The 27111-nt window shown below is 42.4% G+C and overlaps 1 protein-coding gene across 1 annotated transcript in view; it reads left to right on the plus strand.

Moving 5' to 3' along the window:
* Positions 1-344: 344 nt before the first annotated feature.
* TMCC3 (transmembrane and coiled-coil domain family 3) overlaps positions 345-27111 on the plus strand; it is a 132484-nt gene continuing 105717 nt past the window's right edge. Inside the window, exon 1 of the mRNA XM_033058039.1 lies at positions 345-409. Within this exon, the coding sequence (XP_032913930.1) occupies positions 398-409 (12 nt within the window). The 5' untranslated portion in view covers positions 345-397. The remainder of the gene's footprint in view (positions 410-27111) is intronic.

Genomic DNA, 27111 nt, shown 5'->3' on the forward strand with positions numbered 1-27111 from the left:
GTCTCCCTGCTCCCCAGAGGGAGCAGCCCCAGCTCTGCCCTGCTCTGACCCGAACCGGCCCGAGGGGCGAGCGCGCTGCGTTCCGCGGGGTCTCTCCACAGAGCTCCGGGCGCCCGTGGGCGCGACCAGGAGCCGCCCGGAGCCAGGCGCCCGCTCCGCGCCTCTCGCCGGCCCCGGGCAGCGGGGGCGGGCGGGGGCCGCGGCCGGGGAAGGGGCCGGGCGGCGGGGGTGGGTGGGCCCGGCCCCCCCCGCGGCCGCGCTGCCTCGTGGCGGGCGCAGCCGTTGCGCCGCCGCTCAGTGCGGGCAGGCGGGCGGCGCGCACGGAGGGGCTGCCGCGCCGTGAGGGGCGGGAGAGCGCGGCGCCGAAGCGGGGAGCCCCCGGCGCGGCCCGCCCAGCATGCTGCGCAAGGTAAGCGCCGCGCTCGGCGGAGAGGCGCGGAGAGCGCGGGGCCGCCGTCCGGCTTCGGGCGCCGAGCCGGGCGAGTCCGGGCGGGGACGGGAGCGGGGCAGGGGCGGGTCCGCCGGGGCCCCGCCAGGTGGCGCCCTGGCGCGGGGCAGTTGCGCCAGAGGGGCCGGGCGGGGCGCGGAGCCGGGCGCGGTCTGAGGGGCGCGGTCCCAGGTGCGGGCAAACTTTGCCTCTCCGGGCGGGCCGTGCTCCGACCGGAGTTGCCGTGGATGCCGGCGGTGGCGGAGAGCCGGGGCGCGGGGTCTCTCCGCAGGCCGCCGCCGCTGGCTGCGATCGTGGCCGTGGTGGCGCGGGCGAGTGCGGAGCGCCCGGAGGCGCCCGGGGCTGCGGGCGGGAGCGGCGGCGGGGCGGGCGGCCGGCGGCTTCCCCGCCGCTATTGTTCCTTGTACGGCGGCAGACGATCCCTTGGCTGCGAGATCTCGGGCACGGATAGACTGGGGCGAAGGGAACAGCTCTCCATCCACGCTAGGCAGCGGCGCTGGTGCTGCTGCGTGCAGGCGAGCGCAAGGCTCTCATGACAGCCGAAAGCACTGCTAAAGGTGTAGAAAAATAACCCGAAGCTCTTAGCCGAGGAGAGCGTGGCACCCAACCAGACCCCACCTTGGAACTGCTACCAAAGGCTATTAAAGTCACTAGGGATCCTTTTCCTGATATCCAGCTCCAATCACAATTTTCATTCCTTCCAAAAAGGGAAGCTTCCCTTCTACGTAGACTTGGGCTGCATCCTGAAACAGGCTGTAAGAGGATAGTACCAGTGTAGAAGGCACGTTATCAAAAGAATGAATCCCGTAACTCAGGCTTCTCGTCCTGTTGTTGTTCCTGTCTTACTCCCATTTGGTGTGATCTTTCCAAATTTTGTTGTTACATCCTTAGGCCCATTAGCCTAAGTGTGCGGTAGCTCAGACAACTGGAGTAGTAGGACATCTCTCAAAATTAATGTTAAAAGCCATGGCAAATCTCTTCCATCACTTCCTGGTGAATGAGGTGATTGGAGCCTGGGATCCTCTTCAGCTGTTCTAACCACAGATCCTGGTTGCAAAGGCTGTGCTTGGTTTGGCAGAGCCCAGGAAACACAGAACAAACAAGATGATTTCTCTTTGTTTTGGGAGGGACTCTCCATTTAGCTGGACTCCCTAAGCCTAATATTGCTAATCTCTTTTACAAATAGCTGTATTTTACACTTAGTATTAATTATTGTGTGTTTGTTATATGGTTTGGACAAGCTGGTTAAGAGAAAGCTGATTAATTCTATCCTCTCATAGTGAATAATGTGGAACAAATGCTATATTTGAATTTTATCTTCTTCTACTGCCCATCACAGTCCTTTGCTTCAAGGAGAGGAAATGCAGATATAGTCAAGATTTGAAATTAAGGGTTTATTAAAGGGCGAAATTACCTTGGGGATTGTGGATGCAAGGTATTTGAGCCTTGCTTCTTTTTCATACCTGATTCTATGGCTGTTCAAGGGCTGAATCGGGCTTTGAGGGTTGATTTATGCTGTCAGCCTGTTTTGTGCTGCATGTTTATGAGCTGCCCATCATAGCCTGACCTCCGTGTGAATTATGGGCCACCTGCACTAAATTCCTCTGTTGTACACAACTAGAGCATTGCCAAGAGATATTAAACTAAGATAATTTTAGTTTAAAGGGGTAAAATTTTTAATTCCTAATTTTTAGGCAACACCTTAGTGCTAACGAAGGCTACGTAACAAATCATCTGAGAAAGGAAATCTCTGTTTAGACAAATGGAGCAAGAAATAAAAATAAATTGCAGCTCTCGCTTTGAATCAGGAGTACTCTAATTCTACTTCAGGCATCCCACTGGGCAACCTTCCTCACTGATGTCATAGTCCTTAGCATGTCTTGGAAAAACAGTAGTCATGTGGGGGAACCAACAATAAAATTGATTTCATGTTATGGCTCTCTAGGATGGAGTAGGAAACTTCAGCATTGTTTGCTTTGTCTCCTCTTTATTTTCTGCTGTTACAGAGGATTTTCTACCATTTCCATCTTAGCATCCCCTTTTTCACTTTTATATCTGTCAGAAAGAGAACATAAAACACAGAGAAACCTCCGTTTTTCTGTTGTTCCCCTGTCATGTGATTTTATGGCCAGCAAGAGGAAGCCTGACATTTGAGATCCCTCTGATTTGCTGTTCCTAAATGCAGTTTATGTTTCAGTGATTGCTTCAAAAGTAAGTAAGTAAATAAATAAAAGCTGGGCCACTGAGTTGGAAAGCTCAGGCTTTTGCACAGGATTTGGTATGGGTCAAAAACTTTGTGTCAAATCTACACTTTCCATTTGGTTCATGTTTTCCAATGCCATCCGTGCTCATAAAGGAGCAATAAGTAAAAGAGTTGTTTTGGGTGCCTCATTAACATAAAAAAGCCCCTGGGGTTTGTGGCTGGAGACATGAAATAATGCCCTTTCCCTTTCTGTTTGGGGTGTACTGAATTTCAAGTGTAATGCAGAGAAAATGGGTCTGTGAAGATGGGTGGAATCAGTGAAATGTTGGTGCCCCAGGGGAGCTGCTGTTGAGTTGTGTGGATGAGTTGGGCTTTCCCTAAGCTGAGCCCTTGGCTCCCCAGGTGAGCTGATCTCCCTGAGGAGCCTGCCTGCTCCCTGCATTTCAGTCACTGAAGTGGGATGAAGTCTTCAGGCACTGATGACCTGAGGCCAGCAGTGGTATACAGAGGCTGACAGTCCTGGGGCTTCAAGAATGACACACCAGTGCTCTGTGCAGCACCTTCTGCACTTTTGCTCCTTGGTCCAGAAGAACATCTTTTAGGCAGACAGCCCTCCATGTGTTCCTCCGGTCCCTGCTGTAGTCTGGAGGAAAGCAGAGCAGTCCCGGCTAAGTGAGATCTGGCACTGTTTGCATCGGGGCTGTGCAGCATGGCACAGTGAGTACCATGGACAGGGAAGGACAGGCAGTAGCAATGCTCTGCTAGCCTGCTGCTTTCAAGATTCTCTGCTGGGCCTGGAGCTTAGCTCAATAGCTCTTACCAAGTGCCTGTCTCTGCTTACCATCCCTTCTGGCTTCTCCAGCTGCTTGTGTCTAATCTGTTCTTTGCAAAGGGAGCACTTTCTAAAATCCTTGGAGCACTAGTGAGGTCATTGATTATTAATTGTCCTAACACCGTATTTGAGATGTTTTATAGGAGTTTGATCTTTCCAGACAGATTCTTCCCCTTTCCTTATCTCTATGGACTCTTTTTAGACTCCAGAAATGTGATAGCTGTGTGTACAGATCCTTCTGGCCACCACTGCTTCTCTTGCTCTTCAAACTGTTCAAAATAGTTAGAGATGACATAGATAGCAGAGACATATCCAAGTACTTTCTTGCTTGTATGAACCCTGTTGTGTACTGTGTCGGTGCTGCAGCTGGGTGTGTAACTAATGTCAGCTGAGGCTGGTGCACTTGATTTCATTCCACATGAAAGATATGATTCTTTTTCTTTCACATGCCCCTCTTTTCACTTAATTTCTTATTAGTAAGAAAATACTAATGTATATTAGCAGGAGGAAGATCCCTGAGGTTGTTTTCCTGTTTTTGCATACCTCCTCCTTCCTAGTTATTCAAATACAGTAGACTGGCATTGTAGTTAATGGAGACAAGCTGTCTATTAGATATTGCAGGAATGTGGTAACAGAGAGGACAGACTACATTTCCAGGTAACAGATGGAAAGCCAGTTCTCCAGACCTCAACAGTCTTGTCTTTTTGGATTTGTTCCTCTCTGTTTCTCTTGCCAGATGACCTACCTGTCTTAATTGACCATATTAAGAGTTAATTTAGTCAGTCTCAGCAATCTGTCACCAGATCATTGAAGTACATATTAGTTATAAATTCTCACTTATGTCTGCTTATATTATCTCTCTGAATACCAGCTCTGTGTACCTTGCTCATTTTCACTAGGATAAACAAATTCACATGTCAAATACTGCCGGTGCTATTTCTTCAGGCAAGATGTACCTACACTTGGAAATTAATGAAAATCAAATCTACCAACAAGAAATTAGTATTTCAGAGCAGCAAAAAGAAGAAATTAGTATGAGCAGGATATACTGGAAATCCAGGCTGGGCTAAACCAAGTCTGTAACAAAGATGAAATTGTGTGCTACTTCTGTTTTTATTATGTACCATTTAATACTCTTAGATGGGTTTGGGCTCTGATACTCAATAATCAGTAACTAGTCTTGCAAGTATTTATGGGGAGGGAAAGGAAGCAGTCTGACTTATTAATGTTCTGTTTAATTCATAAGGTAGTGAGGAGGGACATATATACCTTGCCAAGTACGGAACAGTGCTTACTGTAAAATTTATTCGTCAGATGTTTTGAGCAGAATGAAAGCTTTATTTTTTACCAAATTATCATTGTCTGGTCTTTACAACTTGTTGGGCAAAAACTGGGACAATTTGTGCTAATGGGAAAGAGTGGAACTGCAGCTCTGCTGGGGAAGAAACGTGCCCTTTTGTAATATTTATTTGCTCAGAAATTGCTTTCAAATAGTATATAATACTGTCAGTCAAAGGCTAAATTTCAGGGTTGAGGTAATACAGAGATTTTCCTTTTCAGCTGTTTTAGAGGCTCTACTATGTTGACTACCCTCAGGGAATATGAAATGTGTTAGCAATTAAATCCATGACAACAGATAACTTACTTAAGCATTAGATTTAGCCGAGCTAACATGCAGTCAGTTTAACTGGGTAAGACACAGGCTACCCTGGCATGAGGGAGCACTGAATAAATCCTGGCTCCAAACACAGCAGAGTGGTAGTTCAAACAGGGGGCTCTTGCCTTCAGGAGAAACAGGACAGACAGACAGTCGGAGATTTCTTCTACTGTTGGGCATGCTGTGACAGGCATGATTTTAAATGGATTTTAGTGAATTTGCAGTGAATTTAGGTGCCTGCAGATGTTTAAGTGGCTAAAAGATCTCATGATGTGCATGAGGATTTCAGTGGGAGATCAGTGTCGGTTTTGAAGGACTGGAGAAGATTTCCAGCCTTTACCTCAAGCACTTCTCTTTGCTAAGGAGTTCATTTTTCCAATCACTGCTTCTGCTGTGGTTTTTTATTGTGAATCAACTGATTAGCAGCAGGATTCATCTCTTCCAACAGTGTCTATGATGCAAAACCAGATCAAAATGGGGTCAAAATTCTCCAGCTTGAAGACTTGAAAGTGGCAAGGATATAAAGGGGACCAAGGCAATGGGGCTGAGACTTCCGGCTTGGCAGTGATGTGTGCTGGGGCAGACAATAGATGATGGAAGGATATTTCATTCTGTTCAGCAATGTAAAATATTATGTTTTAAAGATACGGTGAATTTTCTGCAGTTTTCAAGGTCTTAAGTTGGAAGTGGCATTGTGGTGTAAAGGCATGTCAATGGGCTATCTCAGATATATCTACCATCTACTTAAAAATCTGTCCTAAGATTTATTTTCTTAAGATTCTAGAATAAATTTCTTTAAGGGTGGGCAATAAGGAATCAAAATGTAATGGAAAGTCAATGTATGTTTATGTTTATGTATCAAAGTCCCTGGGTTTACTTTCTAAAATGGCATGTTAATGACTGATGTGCTTTCAGCTTTCTTGTATTTTTATCTGCCACGTCTGTTGATAAGCAGAGAGAAGAGCAAGACATAAGTGACATAGGGAGGAAGAATCAGAAAGTGACTCTTCAGTCTCTGTCAGCAAAAGAACTGGGGCCATCAAATGAAACCATCAGGCCCCTCAGGTTCAGAGCAGAGGAAGGGGCTCTGCATTTAGCTATGAGATTCCTGGCCACTGGGTGTTAGGGGGAGCATGAGTTTCTATGGATTCAAATTCACATAGAATATGCCCCTGAGGATAAAATGAACACTGCTGGCTCAAAAACCCCTTGACCTGCCGATCTTCAGCAGCTGGGAAGTAGTCTGGGGAGCAAGCACTACATGGTTATTCTAGTCATGGGAGTCTTCCCAAGACATCCACTCTTGACCACTGTTGCAGCCAAGATACAGGCATGGATTTAATATGAACCACTATGTTCCTTACCATCTAGTAACACAGAACTGAGCTTTGTTTTCTGCTGAGCTTGCTTGTGAGATATTGAAACTGTTAGTCATACCCTTGATTAAGCATGTCAGCTGAGAAAAGTTTTGAGTCTGTGTTGTCTCAGGGAACACGTGCATAATTTGAGATTGAAATTGTAAGAAAAGAAAGGGAGGAAGGCTAAGATGTCATAAACATGCTGGCTTCTCTGACCTAAACCCAGAAAGTTTTGATTAAAGTACAATAATTTCACGACCATAAAGCGCACCAGACTATAAGGTGCGCCCCCCGGGAGTTGGCAAAATTCGCAACTTTGTAGATCAGATAAGGTTCACTGAACTATAAGGCGCACTTTTTTTTTGCAGTGAGGCTCCACCCCCAGCTCCCCCTTGCGCGGTTGCTGGCCGAGGCCCCGCCTCCACCCGGCAGCCATGGGCCCCCTGCCCCGCCTCCAGCTGGCTGCCATGGCCCTGCCGGCTCCCCCCACGGCTCACAGCTCACACTTCCAGTTTGGCAAATTTCGCAACTTTGTCCATCAGATAAGGCGCACCAGACTATAAGGCGCACTTCCGGGTTCGAGGGAAAATTTTAGTCAAAAGAGTGCGCCTTATAGTCGTGAAATTACTGTAATTTCTTTTGCTCAAGATTGCCATTCAGGGCAGGGTAGCTCAGTTGCACGTTTGTCAAAAGCTTACCTGTGCCAGGAATGAACATTTCCATTTCCTCTTGTTCTGAGGAGGAAACAAAGCACCTTCTAGCACAAAAGACACAGAGAAGGTCCAGTTAACATCTTTTCCTCTCTATATTCTCCACTGCTGGAATGTTGTCCTACTGACAAGACAATTAAATCTTAACTTCAAGAAACATATATGAAAAAAATAGGCATGGGGGGAAAAGGGAGGGATGAGCTAATTGAAGAGTAAGTAAAACTTCCAAAAACCTTTGATAGTCTCCAGTTGTAAGCTTAGAAATGGCTAAAGTTCCCCTTTTCTGCCCTGCTACAACATCTGGGCATATCTTGACAGATCTCATGAGGACCTTTAAAATCAGGACACTGGCTCTTTGGTCACTGTTTTCTTACTTCTGAGCAATTGATCTTAAGCCATTGTATTTAATGTAGTTGAACCTGACCTTGAATGCCAAAAACTGTCATAAAAGGAAATGCTTCACTAGCTCATACTATTCTTATCAAAGCCGTATAAGTAGAAAATTAGGTTTTTATTAAAAAAAACCCAACAAACAAAAACCATAAAATGTATTTCTGAGGAAAATATTATAATTCCAATGAAAAGTAACCTCTATTTGAAAAAAAAAAAAAAAAGGCGGGAAAAATGGCTTAAATCTCTTTATTCTCGAAGGGAAATCAAAATCTTTTCCAGGAGAAAAAGAAATTTCCCATGCAGCAATACAATATCAATGCTTGATAGTTTGATTCAGATATTCTACTTTTTGTCTTTTTATTTCTAAATCAGTTAGTGTTTTGGGTTTGCCTGTTTTTGTAGTTGTTGTGGTTTGTTTGTTTGTTTTATTATTATTGTTCATCTTGGGCATTTCCTAGCACACAATTATTCATACCAGTAGTCAAATTTGCAAGTCTCCTAGTAGTTCTCAATTTTTTTCAGGTGTCCTAAAAACTGTTTTGTTACAGGTTCTCTTTGTCTTTTCTATTTCTAGACAGATGAATAAACACACTTTTTAATGCATTTCAATTATCTTACTTTTTGTCAAGATGTACTTTCAGGTAATACAATTAATTAAAACTCAATTAACTGTTTAAAAATGACATATCCCCTGGTGGCAAACCTTTGGTATTGGCCTACTTGAGTTAATGAGTATGAATGGATGTATGATAAATACTGACTTGCTCAAAAATAAAGGGGATTTTTTATCCTTTTGCTTGCTTTTTATGTTTAAGCCTGAAGAGGTGTACTTTCCATCACTCTTTTACCACTTAGATTCAATCTGTTTGGATCTTCCTGAGAGTTAGAGTCTGTTTCACAAACAGTGTGGCCAGCAGGACTAGGGCAGTGATTGTCCCTCCATACTGAGCACTGGGGAGGGCACACCTCAAATCTTGTGTCCAGTTCTGGGCCCTTCACTGCAAGGAATACACTGAGGTGTTGAAGTGCCCAGAGAAGGCAACAGTGAAAGGTCAGGACAGTGGGTCATATGAGGAGTGGCTGAGGGAGCTGGGGGTGTTTGCCCTGGAGAAAATGGGGCTCCAGAGGGAACCTCATTGCTCTCTGCAACGGCCTAAAAGAGGCTGTAGCCAGGTGGGGCTCAGTCTCTTCTCCCAGGCAACCAGCGACAGGACAAGAAGACAGAGCCTCAAACTGTACCAGAGGAGCTTCAGGTTAGAGATAATGAAGAATTTCTTCATTGAAAATGTTGTCAAATATTGGAATGGACTTCCCAGGGTAGTGGTAGAATCACCATCCCTGGAGGTGTTCAACAAACAACTGGACGTGGCAGTAGTGATATCTTTAAGTTGGCATGGAGATGTTTAGTCAAAGGTTGGACTCAATGATCTTTTCTTTTTTCTCTTCCTTTCTCTGATGTTAAAAGCAGGGCTGGTTGTCAAGGCTTTCAGTGCCACTTGCTGCTGCCAGGTCAACAACTTGTCTGGGCAAACTGTGCTTTTATGGCTTGCAAAACACCTGCAGAGGAGGGCAGCTGAGCATGAAACTAAATTAATGAGGGAAAGGAGCAGGGAAAAGGTCCTTCTGAAGGGTGATAAGTGCTGTATTACATGAATAAATTTCAGTTTTTTCAATTACTGGGGAAAAGTGTAGCCGGAGAGCTTTCTAGGCTGCAATCCTGTGTGCTGTCATTGCAGAAATTGTGTAGAATGAGTTGAGGGTGTGAAGAATAAAATATCCCTAGCCCTGGGTGATAATAGAAGCCTCAGTTTTCTGATAGTTATTTATCATTCATTCTTTTAATGTGTGATTCAAGAGGGTTTTTTTATCCAAGAGTAGTTTTTAGCTTGGTCCTACAATGGGTGACTTGTTTCAACTACTGTTTTTAGATTCAAAAAAGTAGGAGTAGAGATTTAGCAACCAAGAATGTGTATCTACATATATGATACTCGGGTAACTCATGCATGTTGAGACAAAAATAACAGACTTATATCCTAATACACTGGCATACCAGTTCTAGGGGTGGGACTGAGTAATCAAAACTTTTGTACTTGGCACTTCTGCTGCCAGACTACAGAAATTGAGTAACTGAAGAAAAAGGTGAAGTTACTTTTATTCAGTAGTTTCTTACAGAAATACGGCACTGGTGGAGAATAAAGGAATCTGAAGTCTCTGGTAATGGATAGTAATCTAATGTAAATCCCCAGGCAAGTTAAGTTAATGTATTCTCGGCATGGTGCCTGGAGTAGGATGGGGGGGAGGAATGGGAAGGGATGAATCAGCTCTGATGTTTTGCAAGATCCTGCCTTCTAGTTCAATATTGTCTTGTTTTCTTTGCCTAAATTTATTCCTGACAGGTGGCGACAGAATGTTTTCATTAAAGAAAAGTTTCCTAGAATTGCAGAAATCATATAAAGTCTCCTGTGGCAAACTAGCGTTCAGACTAAAAGTGGCCCTGGTCTCTTTTCCAGCTCTTAAAAGCTTTGGAATTCCTCACTGCTGCCTAAAATCCCCTTTTTCCCTGGGCCCCATTATCCTGCAATGCACAGAAGTGCAAGTCCTGCTGCTGACCTGTGCACGGAGGGAGAGCAGCTGCCTGCAGGAGTCCTGGGCAGCTGCAGTCAGGTTGAACTTTGTCCCTGACACCACAGTCACCGTGATCCCAGGTGGGCTCGGGGCAGTGCTAGCATGTGCCCTGACCTGCTTTTGCACTGCTTGATGTTGAATTATATGGATCCTCTATGACATTCTTTCACTAGAGCCTCTCAGATATGGGTATACAGTTTTGGAACTGCTGTCAAGATGGGGCAAGCTGGTGCTTTGACAAGCTGGGCATAGGAAACAGTTCTATGAGAACACTGCTGTAAGGAGAACACAGGTTATTAGGACTTGTAAAGGGTGCTTGTGCCTCCTTTGTGCACAGCTGCTGTGGTGGAGCCACAGTAGATCCCGATGCTCAGGGGACAAACCCACGACTGTTTGGGTGGGGGGTTGTTGTGCCTCACTTCATATGTCCTCGAGAGCTGGTGGCTCGAGTTTATTGCAACCTGCCCTGCCTGCTCTGGTTTCTCAGTTGTAGTTCCTCAGTGAATTAGGATGAGAATGTGTGATCACTGTCAGACTGTGGCACTGAGGGGACAGATGAAAAAGACTATCTGTACCTGAGAAGTCACAGAGAGAGTCCCTGTTTCCAGCTCTAGGTCCAGGGACTGTATGTGGACCAGGTTTCCATGGGTGAGGTGGGACAGGGGAGAGGAAGAGATGCTGCCTGATGAACCAAGTGCTCGTGTAATTATTCTCAGCAATGCTGAGCACACTGGAGGTGGTTTTTGAATGCTGGGTCTGGTGTGTTGATCCACCACCTCCAGAATAGCCTGCCTGTAACAAGTGCCCAGGTGGTCAGGGTGTTCTCAGTGATAACTATATTTATACAGAATACAATTTAGAAATGAAAGACACGAATCACCAAATCAGAGGGGATCATGGCATTGAAGAAAATGAAGAAAAAAATAATACTTTCCCCAGTCAATTCACTTGTTTCTTGCTTCTGGGGTCTGTTTTGATTTCATAAACACATTTTCTTACTTGGCACTTCATCTGTAGGAATTTATAAAGTATGTATGTGTTCTCAGTGCTTGAGATCAGTGCTGTTAACTTTACTCATTTGCATGATTCAGTCCCCTGGGCCTATACAGTGGTCCTGCTGCTCCACAGGACAGATTTTGGCAAACAGCTTTAGAGCTGCTAACGAGGATGGTGGAAGAGGAGAGATACCACATGGCTGAGTGTGCACTAAAAAGCCTTTGCCTTGATATAACTTAATGCTTGTAGGACTTCTCATCTTCAGAGTGCTTATGAACAGTAATGAATCCTCATGACACCACCATGAAGTGATGTAAATATGTATTATCACTACAGTACATGGAGGGCAAGAGAGAAAATTTTCTTGTGCAAAGATTGCCAGAGAAACCAAGGGAAAAACGTTTTATATTACTGTCTTATCCAAGACAACTGGAAATTGCCTTTCTAAGTTGTGTAGGCACATGCATCAGTGCTCTCCTGCACAAAGAAATGTTCCTTAACTAGTGCTTGGGAAACCAGTGCAGCTTGGAAATAACTGCAGGGAAAAGCTGTGAAATTTTTGTATCTATTACTGAGCTTACTAAGGGCTTTTTTTATAGCTTGTTTAGCAATTTCAGACTTTTCTCATGTGAGTTCTCCTTCCCCATAACTCAGTTTGAAAAGAAGGATGAAGGAGAGGGAAAGGGACAGCACCTTCAGAATATGTGAGGAGTGGGCCTCGGGTCTTTGGGCAATATTTGGGAGGAGAGAGTAGTTGTGGTGGGGGGTGGGGTGGGGCTGAGGATGCCTGACAGAGCTGTGTTGTGACAACTCAGCCATTGGAGGAAGCAATGCTGGGACCTTGGGGACTCTTCTGCTAGTTCTGCTGGAGCATCTGTCACTTGTAGGTCCTGGTCTTTGTCCTCTCCTATTGCTTGCTATTGTCACACTTCACAGCCAATGCCATTTCAGTGTAATTCTACCCTTGCTGCATCCACCTCCTCCCACCTGTATTTGTTCTCTGCTCCTTGGCAGCTCCTTGGCAACCTGCCACATGAGATATAATCTGCAGCCTCACGCAGAGAATTACTGTACTCTGACCTCTGCTATGTTGCAAACTACTTCTGCTTCATAGGTCTTAATCCTGCAAAGAGCTAAACTCAACTTCAACCAGGCACCCCTATGGAAACTGCCTTCCCATAGGTGGATTTATGGTTTAGAGCAGTGCATGAGTGGAAATACATTGACCACTAAAGGATAGAAGTCAGGATGATGAACTGAGTTTTCCAAGTGAAGTCTGCAAACTAATTTTAGCTGTATAAAATAATTTTCTTTTTGGAGGGAAGGATCTTCTACGGCAAAAATGAAAACCTAGTGAGGGTTATTAATGCAAACAGCATAAGGTACAGTAATTTCACGATTATAAGCCGCACCATTTTGACTAAAATTTTGCTCCCAAATCGTAAGTGCAGCTTACATTCAGGAGTGGCTTATATATGAACAAATTTTGGAAATTTCCCAACCCGGAAGTTTGAGCCAGCAGCAACCCCGAGCTGAGGCAGAGCCCGCCCGCCGCCAGGTGGCGGGGCAGTGGCGGCGCAACAGCAGTGCTGCCTGGCCCTGGGGGGCGTGGTGGCGGCACCGGCCGGGCACGCCCCTCTCCCTCTTCCTGGCGGCACCAGCCAGGGACGCCCCTCTCCCTCTTCCCGGCGGCACCGGCCGGGCACACTACTCCCCTGCCTCCCGGCGGCAGCGATGAGTGGGGCTGAGGCCACTCCCTGGCGGCCGCCCCGAGCAGGGCCGAGCCAGTAAACCCTGTGATCCTGCAATTCTGTTACTAATTGGCAACTTTGTGAAAGTTGCACGTGGATCCTTGCTGCGAACAAAAGTGCGGCTAATAATCCGGTGTGGCTTATATATGGACAAAGAACAAAATGTTGCCAACACCCAGACCTGTGGCTTATAATCAGGTGCGGCTTGTAATCGTGAAATTACTGTATTTCTTTTACTGGTAGCACTAATATTTTCTGATCACCTTTCAGTAAACATAATTCAAGACTTTTATATATGTATTTATATAGCATAAATCCGGAGAGTCATGTGGAGTAGTATCTTGTAATACAAATACTGAGGTATACTGAAGAACTAGGACACAGATAATTATGTTTCTGATCAAATTAGGTATCTTCATATTGAAATATCCATAAAACAATCCTTCTGAGGCATTTTAAATAGCATAAAACTCACTAGCTGTATCCCTGCTGATTCTGATGTACGTTTCTATTCAACTTCTCTGAGCTCTACAGCCTGACAGTTCAGTTTGTTCAAAGGCTGATCAAGTTAATTTGCTCACAGTAACATTGTTTCAGAAGCTATAAAGGGCATTTTTCCTGTACCTTAGGTAGCTCCATTATAATTTTTTCTGTGGGCATTTCCCTTTCTGCTCTCCTTCCAAAGGAGGTGCTCCCACAAACTCTGCCTCCCACTTTCAGTCATATTGCTGTCCTCTTGGGGTGCATCTACCAGTGCTGCATCCTTTCAGGATTACCTCCAGGCTCTGACTGGCTTCTTTAGCTCTGGTCCCCATCTCCTGCTATGTGAAGTTTGTGTAGCTCTTCCCAATTCCTTCATGGCTTACTCTCTGGTCCTCTTCTCTGGCTTTCACTGCTGCTCCATGTTCTCTGCAGTCAGTGGGCTGAGGCAGGTATCAGATGTTTTCTTTCCCCTTTGTTTCACTGTACCCCACTTGCCCATTTCTTTCCTGCGAGGCCCCTCAGAGCTATCATCTCTGCATGGCCTTGTGAATAGGACTTTGGGTACAGGTCTCTCTCAGCTATCTTTTATTGTTAAGATGCTCTTCAGATAATTAGGTGTGAAAGAGAGACAAAAATTACTCAAAGTGCAGAATTAGATTAATGTATCCCCTGTCTTCCTACAAACAAAGGGGCAGTGAGAAAACAGATGTCCCAGTTTTCATAAACGCTGTACTTGAGAATTTTCTGTTAGCCAGGGATACATGCTGCATCCCAGGAACAAGATTCCTGTGATGCTTTGGCAGTTGTGAACCTTCCTATACTTCCTGTGGGTGCTTCCCAAGAGGATGGGCAGGTCAATGAGTAAAATATTTGGGTTTCCCTTAGACTTTGGTTGTGTGTCTTATAGTGAGTCTATTGCCTCACAAGAACTGTTGTGTACTTCTGTGTTTGGGGTAAACAAGTGGGATTGAATTCATATTGAGAACTTCTGTGAAGTCCTCACCATTATCTAGAAAAGGAGGTATATGAACTCACATGCTGAACTTACTCTGTTTAAGTATCCTGCATTGCTACAACAGAATGAGCATCTGCGTGTCACATTTTTGTAGTACTAGTTTAAACCAATTGAGCCATGTATCGTTTGCCTTCTGGACTTTCCCTCTTGTCAAAAACAAGTGGTGATTAGTGCCCAGTGTAAATTAGACATGACTAAAATGTTGTTCAGCTAAACAGCTTGAATAACATAACAAAATGGTGCCATTTTGCATGCCTTGTTGGAGCACAGAAAATCATTCTTCTTCCAAAGTTGGAGCCCTACCACTGGATTTGTGGCTTTCTAGAAGTTTCTGACTTAAAGCCCAATTTACCTTATAGTTACCATAATCATGCTGTCCAGCCATGAGCGTGTAAACTGCACAGATTATGTTCAGGAATTACATTGTGGAAATACAGACAGGTGTGTTTAATGAGGTACAATAACTTTTTGAATGAAATTTATAAACTTCCATTATCCATGAGACACAAAGGACAAAGGATAATTTTGATAATCAAACTTTCCAAATATGGCAGGAATATTCAATATGATGAGCATTAGGAATCATGACCTAATCTGGCATGACACAAAGCTTGTATAATTGAAGTGCTTCTATATTGGATTCAAAGGACTTAATAGTATTTAATGTTTGGTATCTGCTGTTAGTATCCAACTGAAAAAGTTCTGTAAAAGTCAAGTAGCTCCAAGAGCTTCTCAGTGCCAGTGGTAGTCTTCAGTTAGCTATGACTGGGGACAGAAGAGAGAATTTGGTAGCCTACTTTTTAAAGAGAGCCAATGTGCCATCTTTCCACAGTGTACTTGCAGACTTAAAAAAAAAAAAAGTCTTGCTTTCTCTAAAAGTTGTATTTTAAAGTTTTAAAGAAAAATACTTTTAAGGTTTGAAGCTCAGAATGTTTTGGAATATTTTTCTTGCTCATTTAGAGAAAATCCCCCTTCATTTGAATTGATTACTGCTCCTATAGCCTATAGTGATATTTGAAATAAAGACTATCTTGGATGATCAAAATAGGAAAAAAAATAGACTAAAACTCATCGCATGAACCTTGCTGGTACAATCTTATTAACTTATTAACTCTGAATGCTGGTATTCACAAGTTCATCCATCCTTCTGTCTCCCACTATCACTGTCTTGTGGTTTTTAAATGCGCTGAAGGTTTTTCAGCCAACTGTAGTTGAAATAAGCTTCCCATTACCTTGCCAGAATGGTAGGGATGAACTCAAAATCATACGAGTCACTACACTCATATGGGATCTGTGTTTACATTCTTGGTATGAAATAGCCTATTCTCCCAATTGAAATGTGAGTAAGGTAATGGTAGTGAGAACATCCTCATGTAGATATGTGTGGATGGTGTCTCTCCAGGTGTTTCACTTAACTGCTTTGCATTCTGCCAGACTCTGTATTGAGTGTGTCTTCTGCTCCATGGGCAGAGTGAATAGATGAATCCAAAGAGATACAGCCTGGGTCAATTCACTGGCAATTGCACATCCTGGAGTTGGCTGTAGTCTGACACTGGTTCATCATTCTGCCATGTGGTTAACTTGGAAACAGGTCTGTGGCCTGCCTATCACCTCACTGGCTTTTTGAACACTTTGGTCCATTGGTTGAAAGGGCACTACTGGGATGTAAAGTTAGATCAAAAGTAATTGTAGAAAGAAAATATCTAAAGCTAAACTCAGAGAGTTCTGCTGTCTCTCCCTAATGTGTTCTTCTGCACAGCATGTGGTAGCTGGAGGTGGGTGAGCCATACTTTGTGGTGGAGACTGCAAAAATAACAGTGGTTTAAAGATCTGGCATTGTTCATAGTAAAGGACTGCCTCAAAGCTGAGGAGTTCTTTGCAGGGCAGGAGACTGGCTGGAGACAGAAGATCAAAGGGGACCTAAACTCATGGCCTTGTTATTTTCAGATCAGTTAGGCTCTTACATGATAACCCAACAGAAGGTTCTGCAGTCGGTGAGCATTTATTTTCTGACCCATTTCTTTTTCTTGTGCTATGTAAAACTGCCACCGTACCCTGTCACAAAACTAGCAGCTGGTTCTCTGTGCCCATGGCATTTGGAGGTTCAGCAGGGTCCTTATCTTTGCATTCAGGAAGTTTGTTAAGATTTACACTCTTCTAGTATTCTCTCACAGACTGAACTAATGTCAGTCTTTATGTCCCTTCTCAGAATTCATTTAAAATGGTGGCCAGGTCTAACATGAAAGCAAATCAATAAATATAGGGTATCTCTGTAGTTCATTTTACCATAACCACTGAGAAATTGCAAAGACTGTTTTTATTTGACAGCTTGTCCTGCACATTAGATGTGAACTAGAAAATTACTTGTTTGATGTGTCTTTGTTGGCTGTTGCCATGGACAGAGAAAGAGCAGAATCTTTATGGTCGTACACGCCAGAGGTTGTATAAATAAAGAGAAGATGGGTCTGGCTGTTACATCCACAAACATAAACTTTGAAATGGGTGTTGCAGTGCTTGAACAAAAGTATCTGAGAAATTTTGGTTTTCAGAACAAAACGTAGGGATTTATGAGAAAATAAATGTGTGAAAATACATATGCCAATGATGTGCACTCTCACTGTATCACTGAGGTTTCTGTACTATGACTTGATTCACTTAAATTAAAAGTGGGAACTCTATGGGGTTTTGTAGAGCATAGAAAATGTTATGAAAAATCTTCTCAGGTAATGTTTTAAAGTACTGCCACCTTATGGTTCATTTCAGAATAGAGATGTTTGATGTCCCACCCTTGCAAAACATCGCATCTGGCTGGGGTCTCTAACTTTCTTAGATGGTCACTGTCTGTGTTTCTGATCAGGGGGTAGTGGACTATACCTTTCACTATCAGGACTAATTACAGAGAAAAAATGCAATTATTATCTTGCTTCTCAAAGAAGAGCTGTTCTCTCTGTACAATTACCTATGACATTGCTCTCATGGGCAAAAAATTGTGCTCGAAATCCATTCCTCCCAGATTCCTTGTATGGCTCCCTAAGGCTCCTGTTGCATTCCAGTCCAATGGCACAATCTATCATCTTGGTAGCTGCAGCCCATATTCATCATATCTCGTCCTGCAGTCCTGTCATTCATGCGATGGTAAATAATTTCTAATTGGCCAAGAGCTTTCAAATTCAGCCATCACTATTGCTCACCTAAATTGAGGATCCCTAAGCAGGTTGGGTTTCATAGATCTGATGTGATCATGCATCCAGGGAAGATGATCTTAGAAAAATCCTTGCAGAAAAAACTGGTCCTCTCAGTCTCTTCCTGCTCTTGTTCCAGCTTGTGGCAGGAATAGTTGCTGTCTGGATGCCAAAAGCTTGTCAGAGCTGCTTGCTTGTGTGGCTGCTCTGAATTCCCTGAGAAGTCAATTACGTATTGACGTATGCTCCTGTGTTAATTACAACTACTGCTGCAGCTTGGTGACCTCTCTTGTCTGCAGTAGCCATAACAGTTTGCAGATAATTCTGGTTAGCCTGTGAGAGAAGTATCACTAAATTATAGGAGAAAAAATCCTGGACATACTTTAATTAAATTTTAGGTTTAAAAGTAGCCATTTCTTCCAAGAGCTGCAATGCAGAAGTCCCAGAAGTGGTATTAAGAAATATGGGTTTCTTTGCTGCCCTGCTGAAAGCAGAAAAATCCATTTCTTATGGAAATTACTATTTGAGCTGGAATGAGAAGTGGCACAGGGATGGATGTGTTTGGAGCAGCTGGGACTGATGTTCAGCTGTTACTGCTCTGCTGCTCAATGCAATTCACACAATTATCGCCACCACCAATCCTCAGTGTTAGCCCACCACTGGTTGCAATGGGGTTAAAATCAACCAGGATCCATTAGTTAGGTTTTGACTCTCTCTGTTGGGCTAGTTTATACATATACAGACTGTTCTTCTTTCTTTTAGGCACATAGACACTACACTGCATCTTTACTGAGCATTGTGCAGAGATGGCCAACTCAGCATGGCTGTTAAATTCCCTCAGATTCCAGCAGCAATCCTATTTATTATAGAAGACAACCAAGCTTAGTAATAACAATCACATCATTAATATTAGCTTAAATACAGCAGTTGCTATAAATTTATCTTGTTCACAAAGGTGTGTATGTCAAGTCCTGTGGCTACAGAGAATACAGTGCAAACTCAGTTTTCTATGGTCTTGAGTCTTCTTGTTCACAGACTTTGAAAAAGTAAATTAAACTACTATTTTCTGGTTTTACCATGTATTCTATACAGTACCCATACTTTTTCTTACAGCCTTTGTTCCGTCAAATATTTTGACAGCTACATGCAGGCTGCCTCATTAAACTTAATTGGCCAACAAAATCAAAACCTTGGCATCCTTCACTCTGGTATTATAAAATACACACAGAACTCATCATATTTGAGATCTCCAGTATCTGTCTGGTTGGCCTGAAATCCACATTAGAAGTTTATTACATACATGTAAACAAACTGATCCTGGAAATCTGATTTTCATAGGGAGCTAGGCTAACTAAGTCAAGTCAAAAGTATTACAGCCAATGTATGATGACAAAACTGAAAACTGAAAGAATGTATTGATAGAAGAAAAGAGTCTAAAAGTGCAGGTGATGCTACACCAGCTGCCTTGGAAGATCATGTGAAACCCTTCCCCTCACTGCCTTCCATGATTCAAGGGATACCGTAACATTTATTTCTGAATGACCAAACTCACAAACTTGGGTCAGCGTTTTCTTGGGAACAGACGGTTTCAGCGACAGGTTCAATGCCAGCCCCATGCTGTTTGCCAGCTGAAGGTGAGCACATTTTGGACATGTACCTTCAATTGTCTATTTTTGTAACGCTTGTAAAAACTGTGCTGTTCTACCTCAGGGCATCCATAGCAACTTTAATACATGGTATTGGTTTGTCAGACCTGCCTATGATTTATACTTCTGCTTGACATTATTTCTGTTTAGTTGATATTTCCCTTTCATTGTAATAAACCTTTTTTTCATCAAACAGCAACTGTATGTGTTATACAAAAATGAGAGAACTCACTGACATGGAATTTAATCATGTTTCTCTGTGCCCTTGATATAATCTTTCAACAGCATCAAACACTTTCAACAGTGTATTCACACTCCAGTGCATGATGGGTTTGTTGGTGTGACACAAACTACTAGATACCAAAATTATATGTATTTGGGAAATAAAGTAACTACATTTGGAGCAGTTTCTGGTATGTAATTTCAAGGCCAATCTTCAAGGGTCCAGATTGAGGAGACTTTACACACATATGGTAGGTCATGAAAAACTTCTGAAATATCTAAACCTGCTGTGACAAGCTGGTGTGGTGATTGCATGGGCTAGATCCCAGAGCTCCCTGCTCAGCCAGGAAACCTTACTCAGCTAAATAGGACTCTGTGACTCTCTGGTGTATAGTGCTGATCATGCTCAGCAACATGTTTGCATTTATGCTCTCTCACACTGCATTATAAGATGAATGGAATTGTTTTACTTCTCCAATTCTTTGAAAGAAATGGGTTTAAGGTTTAAAAAATGCTTACTTCTAAAAATAAGTATATTCTCATTAGAAGTGGGATATTAATGGACTAATTATTATAGCTTTGTTTTGAAGTCTCGTTTGACTTATAATTCTAAGAGTGTAAATTTGTTGTATGTATTTTTGAGACAGCAGTTACTAGTGTGGCTTTTGTTTTTATAAACATATTTTGTGGAGACAGAAGGTTAATTTTATAAAGTATTTCTTACCTGTAGCATTATGTTGCTGAATTTGAGAGACACAGAAAGAAGCTTTTCGAAGATTCTGCCAGATTCTTCAATGCCAGCCTTTTATATATGAAAGAAGACATTTAGAAAGCATTCAGGATAATACAAGTAGAGAAAGTGGTTTTTGGATTGCTGCTGAAGAGACAGTTCCTGTGGCTCTACAACCTCCTAAGTTCAGGAGGGCTTACAGCTGTAGCAAGACTCATATTGCTGTCAAGGCACCACATTCCACAGGGTCTTCTAGTGGTTTTCTTCTATCTTTTCTATCTCTTCCTGTTTTTTCTTACATCAGAAAGAGGACCTTTTATCACAGTTGTTTGTTGTAACATTCCCTGGCATCAAAGCATGACTCAGGTATAAAGCAGCAACACAGTAGTTCTCCAGCCCTCTTGTTGGTGTTCATGACCAGGTATAAAGATGGGTTGACCTTTCCTTCCCTCCATCATCTCTGATTGCCAGCCTTGGAGGTTTGCTTACACTTGCATACAAGATCTTACCACTGCATGTGTATCTGAGTATTAGTTTATTTCTCTGCAATAGAAAATTTCTCAGCTTTGTGGGAGGTGAGGAGAGACTGAAAACCATGTGATGCCTTGCTAGGGGCACAAATGTACAATAATTTGCACAAAGTGATTAAACAGCCAAGTGATTAAACTAGCACATCACAGAGAGTAATGTGCTCTCCATGCTTTTCACGTGAGGGCATTTTGTTTCAGTTACACCTCTTGGTGCATCCCCTGGAAAATTATTATGGATGCTACAAGCTGTGGGGGAAACGAGGTTCTGCTAATGGGCATGGGTAATTAATATTATCAGCTTTCATGCTTGTATGGATCCTGCTGCAGGATCAATGCGTGAATCTGGGTGAGCTGCTCAGCCTATGAGGTGGATCCACTGGCATAGGGTCCAAAATGTAACAGAATGCGTTGTCTTGCAGTTTGTTGTTCAGGGCTCTGCAGTAAATTCTACCACTTGAATGCTCATTACCTGGTTTTGTCTTTCTTCAAAGCCCTGCTATGCTTGACAGGAGTTAGGATGGAGCTTTGGATAGTTGAGCTTTCAGCCTTCTGCTCTGTTGCATCCTTCCAACATGTGCTGCAAAAGAAAAAGAAAAATAATTGTTTATGAGGGAGATCTAGTAGCTGGGCTCCCTGCAAGGGACAGGCTAGCCCTGTGTCCTTGCAGAAACCAAGCCTATCACGTCCTTCACCCTAGATTCTCCAAGTACAAGTAGACCAAGCTGCCACAAGCTCTGCATCTGCAGTTGCGATCAGTCCCATTTGTTCTTGTACATTCAGTTTTCTCAGGTTTAGATTTTGAACAACTGTTGCCCTCTGAATCCAAAGCTTCCAGAGAGCCGTGAGGTACCTGATGACTTCAGAGGGCTCTAGAGCTGCTGTTAAATCCTAACTTCACTGCCTCTAAATGGTTAGATGAATTTATTTGGAAATTGATACATCAGCAAGATCTCCATGCAAAGTACAACATTTGAGTCCTTCTGCTTTACCTGTTCTGAGAGTTATTGCCTCCTCTCAGATTAAGGGATGCTGTTTTATACCAAAGTTAGTTTGTGATGTAACAATGCAATACAATATTCTACTTTGGATGGATGGATGGATAGAGTACATGCTCTGTGTAGATATATAATTACAGCAAGACCTTGGCTACTGAAAGACCCACAGAAGTCAAATGGAGTAGTTTGTTCTACCACTTCTAATGTGGTTTCAGATTAGGCTCTTACAAGGGACAAGGGCTCATGGTGTTGTTACAGGCAGGTTCCGTGTGGACTTTCAGGAGACAGGCTCTCTGCATTAACTTTTCTGTGAGCACTGAAGATGGCAGACAGGTAGATCCGTGTAAGGTTTAACATGCGTAAAAGGAGAAATAAAGTGCAGATCTGCATGTATGCTGCCAGAAGACACCAGTGCCTTCAGCTGGCCAGGAGTGTTTTCTAAGACTTTGGGGGCTTTGAAATGAAGCTGGGATGCTGGGAAGCTCATGGAGCAGAGAGTTTTGCCTGTATCAGCTGCAGTCAGTTCAGGCAGGTGCTGCATTTTGACTTCCCGAAAAATTCACTTCCTCAAGCTCTTGCTGAGTGTGAAGCTCACCTGGGCTCACCATGTTGCTTACAGGTACTTTCTAGACCTGTTTTTAAGGGCAGATGACAGTATTCAGAGATGTGCATATAGATTTTCATTTGAGGTAATTGAGCATGTAAATTCATGCTTTCTTAAACTTTATGAAAATAACAAAATCACGTTTATTTAACACAACAATAAGGATGCACAGACTGAGAAACCTGTGTGTTGTGTTTATAAAAAGAGACCACAAACTAACCTGATTAATGTAACCATTCCCTTTTCAGAAGAGCTGGAGCATGAGTGAACTGTAACTATATAGCTTTGCCCTTGAAACTAAAAAGATTAGTAAATATTTGTTTTATTATTTTAAAAAATCTTACCCAGTAGCACAGAATAAAACAGAAGTTCTTACAAGGAAATGCAGTGCCATTCTCTAGATTAACCAGTGGGATTGTATTATGTTTTTATGACAATTGTAGCTGTGGTCTCTTCAGATCCATGTTGACACCTCCAATATCAAGGCTGTATGACTATGGAATTCAGATCCATCTCCGTAACCAGCAGCAAGAGGCAATGAATTTTGAGCCAATTCTGTGTTTCTTCCAGTGTTTAGTGAAAGTCTGGACTCTTTTTTGTCTGATACTCAGGTCTCAGTTACTGAAGGCCAGGTCTTGTCTTTATACCCCAAAGAGTGGCTGGTGGTCTGCAATCACCACAGCCCTCAGTCCACAGAGCATCCTGAAGCTCTGTGACTTTTGCGGGGGCCATTGCAGTTTTCTGAGGATCATTTGCCCTTCCCCTCCTGCAAAAAGGAATGCCACTTAATGGACTCTGCAAGATATTTTGGCATATTTTAATGCAAAACAATCTGCAGAAATAGAAGAAGATTTGTTTACATTTAGCTAAGGCTAAAACTGGATATTTCAGTTTCACTTTGATGATGCAAAATTACAGGATTGGTAAGGTATGACAGAATAAATCTCCAAAGATCATCCAGTTCAAAGATTTATTTTATACTGAACAGCTTACATCTTGTGAAAGATTTGTTGATTATGATTGTTTCTGAACCACTCTATCCAAACTGTAGATCTAATCTATCTTTAAGAGCATAAGGCTATATAATTCTTTTCACCTACTCTTGCAGTTGAAAAGAGGATGCTTCACAGTTGCTCTTTGATCTGATTTCAAGGTCTGCCACAATGCAGAATTTTTTCCCCTACCTCTGCTAAAGACTCATGAGAGTTTTTTGAGCTATTGTTGCTTCATTTGAACAAAATAACAAAACAACCTTGAGGTCCAGCATTCTTTTCTGGAAACTATTCAAAGTCCATTAAGTCATTAAATAAATCAGCACCTAGCAACAGATTGCTTAGGATATGTATGGATGAAATATGATTCAGTAATAAACAACTTGGCAGTATATATATTGCCAGATATTTTTTCCTGTGCTACAGGACAGCAGGGCCACTTCAACATCTGTGGCTTGATTGTTTGAGTTACAGGTGGGCAGCAATTTTAATTTTCTATAGTTTGTGATGTTTCTGCACAATGTGAAAAGAGGAGGATCCCGCTGAATCAAGTTCCTATTGTGTCACAATACTGGTAAGTCATAAGAACTTCCTGTTGTGATGGTGCAGTGCCCATTTGGGTGCTGCTAAGTTACCTGCCAGCTGGCTTGAAGTGGAGGAGGGGTTGATATGTCTCCTTGTTTACCATTGATAATCAAGTGTTTAAGATTTTCAGAAGGTAAAGTGCTAGAAAAGGGCGAAAAGGGCAAAAAAGCATCGGGGATTTGTCCCTTCCCCTCCAGTCTTTGGCTGAAGAATTTCTCTATGGACAGTAGCAGTGACCAGTCTATCCGGGAAGAAGTGGTTGCTGGCCTTGGTTCACAAGGTGGATCTGACAACTAGGAGTACCATGAGCTGAGCTCACCTGTACTCCAGACAGGTGGGTCATCTAATTTAGTGCAGACAGAACAACAGGTCATCTCTGTCACCCTCAAGGCACTTGTGTAGTTTCACTGTCTCTCTTCCCCCACAGCAGAAGGAAAAACAACCACTGTCCTTGGAGGAGGGCTGGGAGGCCACCCTCATTACTGTTGGGAAAGACCCATGAAATACAAGTCAAAATAGCATTTGTTGTCTTTCACATTAGAATAACTCACAGTCAGAACTTCCTTCTAAAGAGAACTGTTTATTTAAAGATGTGGTTCATGGTGATGTTCTTAGCATGGTTTTAAAAGGACTTGCTTGTTCCTGTTGCAATATTTCTCAGAGTATTTTTCTCAGAGTGATTTAGTGAACCAAAAAGAGGAAGCTCTGAAAGCAGCTGTATAAAAATTGTCATCAAGAGCACAAAATAATTAAAAAACCAGACAGGCTCTGCTACTCTTTGTTAGCACCTTGTATTCCAATAAACCTAGTTGCTACAACTGTGGCAAGTAAAACCATGATACTTGTGTGTCTCTAACACAGTATTTCTTTCCCAAATGGTGTCTGAGAGGAGCTGAAGCATTTTATTTCTTTGTAGTATATATGACTTAAATAGCCCTTTTTTAGATAGCAAAGGTGATAGATTCCATTCATGTGTTTATCTGGGGACTGTTTATTTGGTTTGTTCTACCAAACGATCTAGAAGTAAGAGCTCAAACCCCTGAAGATACAGCACAGTATTTAACACAACAATATAGGAAGAAAATAAAGTTGCAGTGTGTATCTCAGCATGGTTATTGTATACAAGATGAAATATTATTTCCATTTACAAGCATAAGAACTAGTTTTACGAAATATGCAACATTAACAGTCCACAACAAGGGGCAAAATACAAACATAAGATTGGAGGAAAGATAAGGGAAGGGGGATGTTGCAGTGGACTAGCATCCTTCCTCATAGCACCAGGAGTGCCATCAGCTCATTATTCCTGAGGGTTGGTGCTGCCTCTGATTTTCTGCTGCCAGTTTATCTTAGTTTAATTCCTTCATGGAATAAAACATAAAGTTAAGTTAATCAAATCTTTAGAGATATAAAGTGGAACAGATTTTCTTCCTCGAGATAAAGCAGATTTGATGGCTCTATCACATTTCATATGAATGAGATGCTAGTCAGATTTTTTAGTCTGAAAATCCAAGATATAACTGGTTTTCTAGACACCTTATTTTGTTTTATTTTAATTAAATTTAAAATATTAAACAATAATGTATGATTTTGTTGAGAACACTTTGAATTTTTTGTTTTGTTGGGAATTTATAAAATGCTTGTTTTCACTTTGTAAATTGTCTTGAGGGGTGGGAGAAAAGTATCAATCAATTTTTCACTTACCAAGGCCATCAAGTGCTACAGCAGTGATTATTCTTGGTATTATCTTGCTCAAACGGCAAAAGCTGATACAGGAACAAATTTTACAGAATTCTGTGACAGGTGAAGTCTCTCAGTGTCTTTCAGTATCAGTGTCCAGAGCTGGCTGTTTTGAAAATCATCCCTGGGTTTCTGAAGAGCCTTTTCATGAGAGCATTAAGCAGAAAGTATCTAAGAAAATCAAGATGCACCATGTATGTCCCTGAGATAAGTGTGTTAGCTGCATCTCTTTGTTTTCAGCTCTTCACATTGTGTCAGCGGTTTCACTTCCTTTTGGTGAGCACTTTTCAGAAGCTACTGTCTTTGTTATGCAAGTGAATCAAATAAACCTAATTTAAAATGAGCATCCAAAATGACATTTCATCTTCAAAGGTAGAGCTCTGGTCTTCCATCAGTGCTTTAACCACAGGCCTGAAGCTTTGGAACAGCTCCTCCCTTTCCTGCAGAAATCAAGGGAATAAGGTTTCCTATATAAAAATGTCATATCAAAAAGTTCCCAGTTACTATAGTCTTGTGTTGTTACCACTGTGTGTGCACTGATAGGAGAGTTCATAAACAGCTTTTGTTGCATTGTATATCTTAGTGCAGCCAAACATGCTGCAGTGGAAATGCTGTAATAGCAGAGGGGAAGGAAAGAGTGTTGCCTTTCTTGTGTGCAGCACATGCAGGCAAGCCCTTAGCTGCTTTTCCCTTGTAATTTACATATCTCCTGGGTGTTGAGAGTCACACAATTTTAGTCTTCAATTCTAATTAAGGTGAAGGAAAGAAAGAATGGGATGAATAGCGCCATCAAGTTTCTCAGCAATGGACTGTATGACATAGGGTAACATTTTCTTCTTGCTGACAACCAGAAAATAAAATATATCAGGAAAGGTCTGAACAGATCATATTATCTTAAATAAATTATCTAAGTTCTGCGTTTTAAATGATTGAAGCTAAAAAAATTAATTCACCCATAGCCTTTCTTTTTCTGGAACATTTTTTAACACCTTACTTTTGAACTGTATCATTCTGTTTTACAAGAATAGTTTTCCAGTTGTTAGTGCTAAGATGCATTTCCTGATATCTTACTGTGTTTTCTTGTGTTTCCTTACAAAACACCTGGAATTGTATCCTGAGGCACAGGTTGTTTGATTTAAATTTCATGTTTTTTAAATAGTTAACTTGCCCTCTTGCTTTAACTGCCTTATGGTAATTGCTCCCAGATTCTTGGTATAAACTCTACAAGTACCTCAGGAAATAGTAAGCAAAGCCCAACCTGTGCCTTGGAGAGGACCACTGTGAGAGACGGACCATTATATGGGGCAGTGTCAGGAATGTTTCTTTATCACTGGAGATAAAGCTGTACGACTGTATGTTTCTAAGCCACTTAAATCCAGGGTTGTGTGGGTAAAAATACAGCTTTTAAAACTGG

The sequence above is a fragment of the Catharus ustulatus genome, chromosome 4, assembly GCF_009819885.2.
Source record: "Catharus ustulatus isolate bCatUst1 chromosome 4, bCatUst1.pri.v2, whole genome shotgun sequence".
Classification (NCBI taxonomy): domain Eukaryota; kingdom Metazoa; phylum Chordata; class Aves; order Passeriformes; family Turdidae; genus Catharus; species Catharus ustulatus.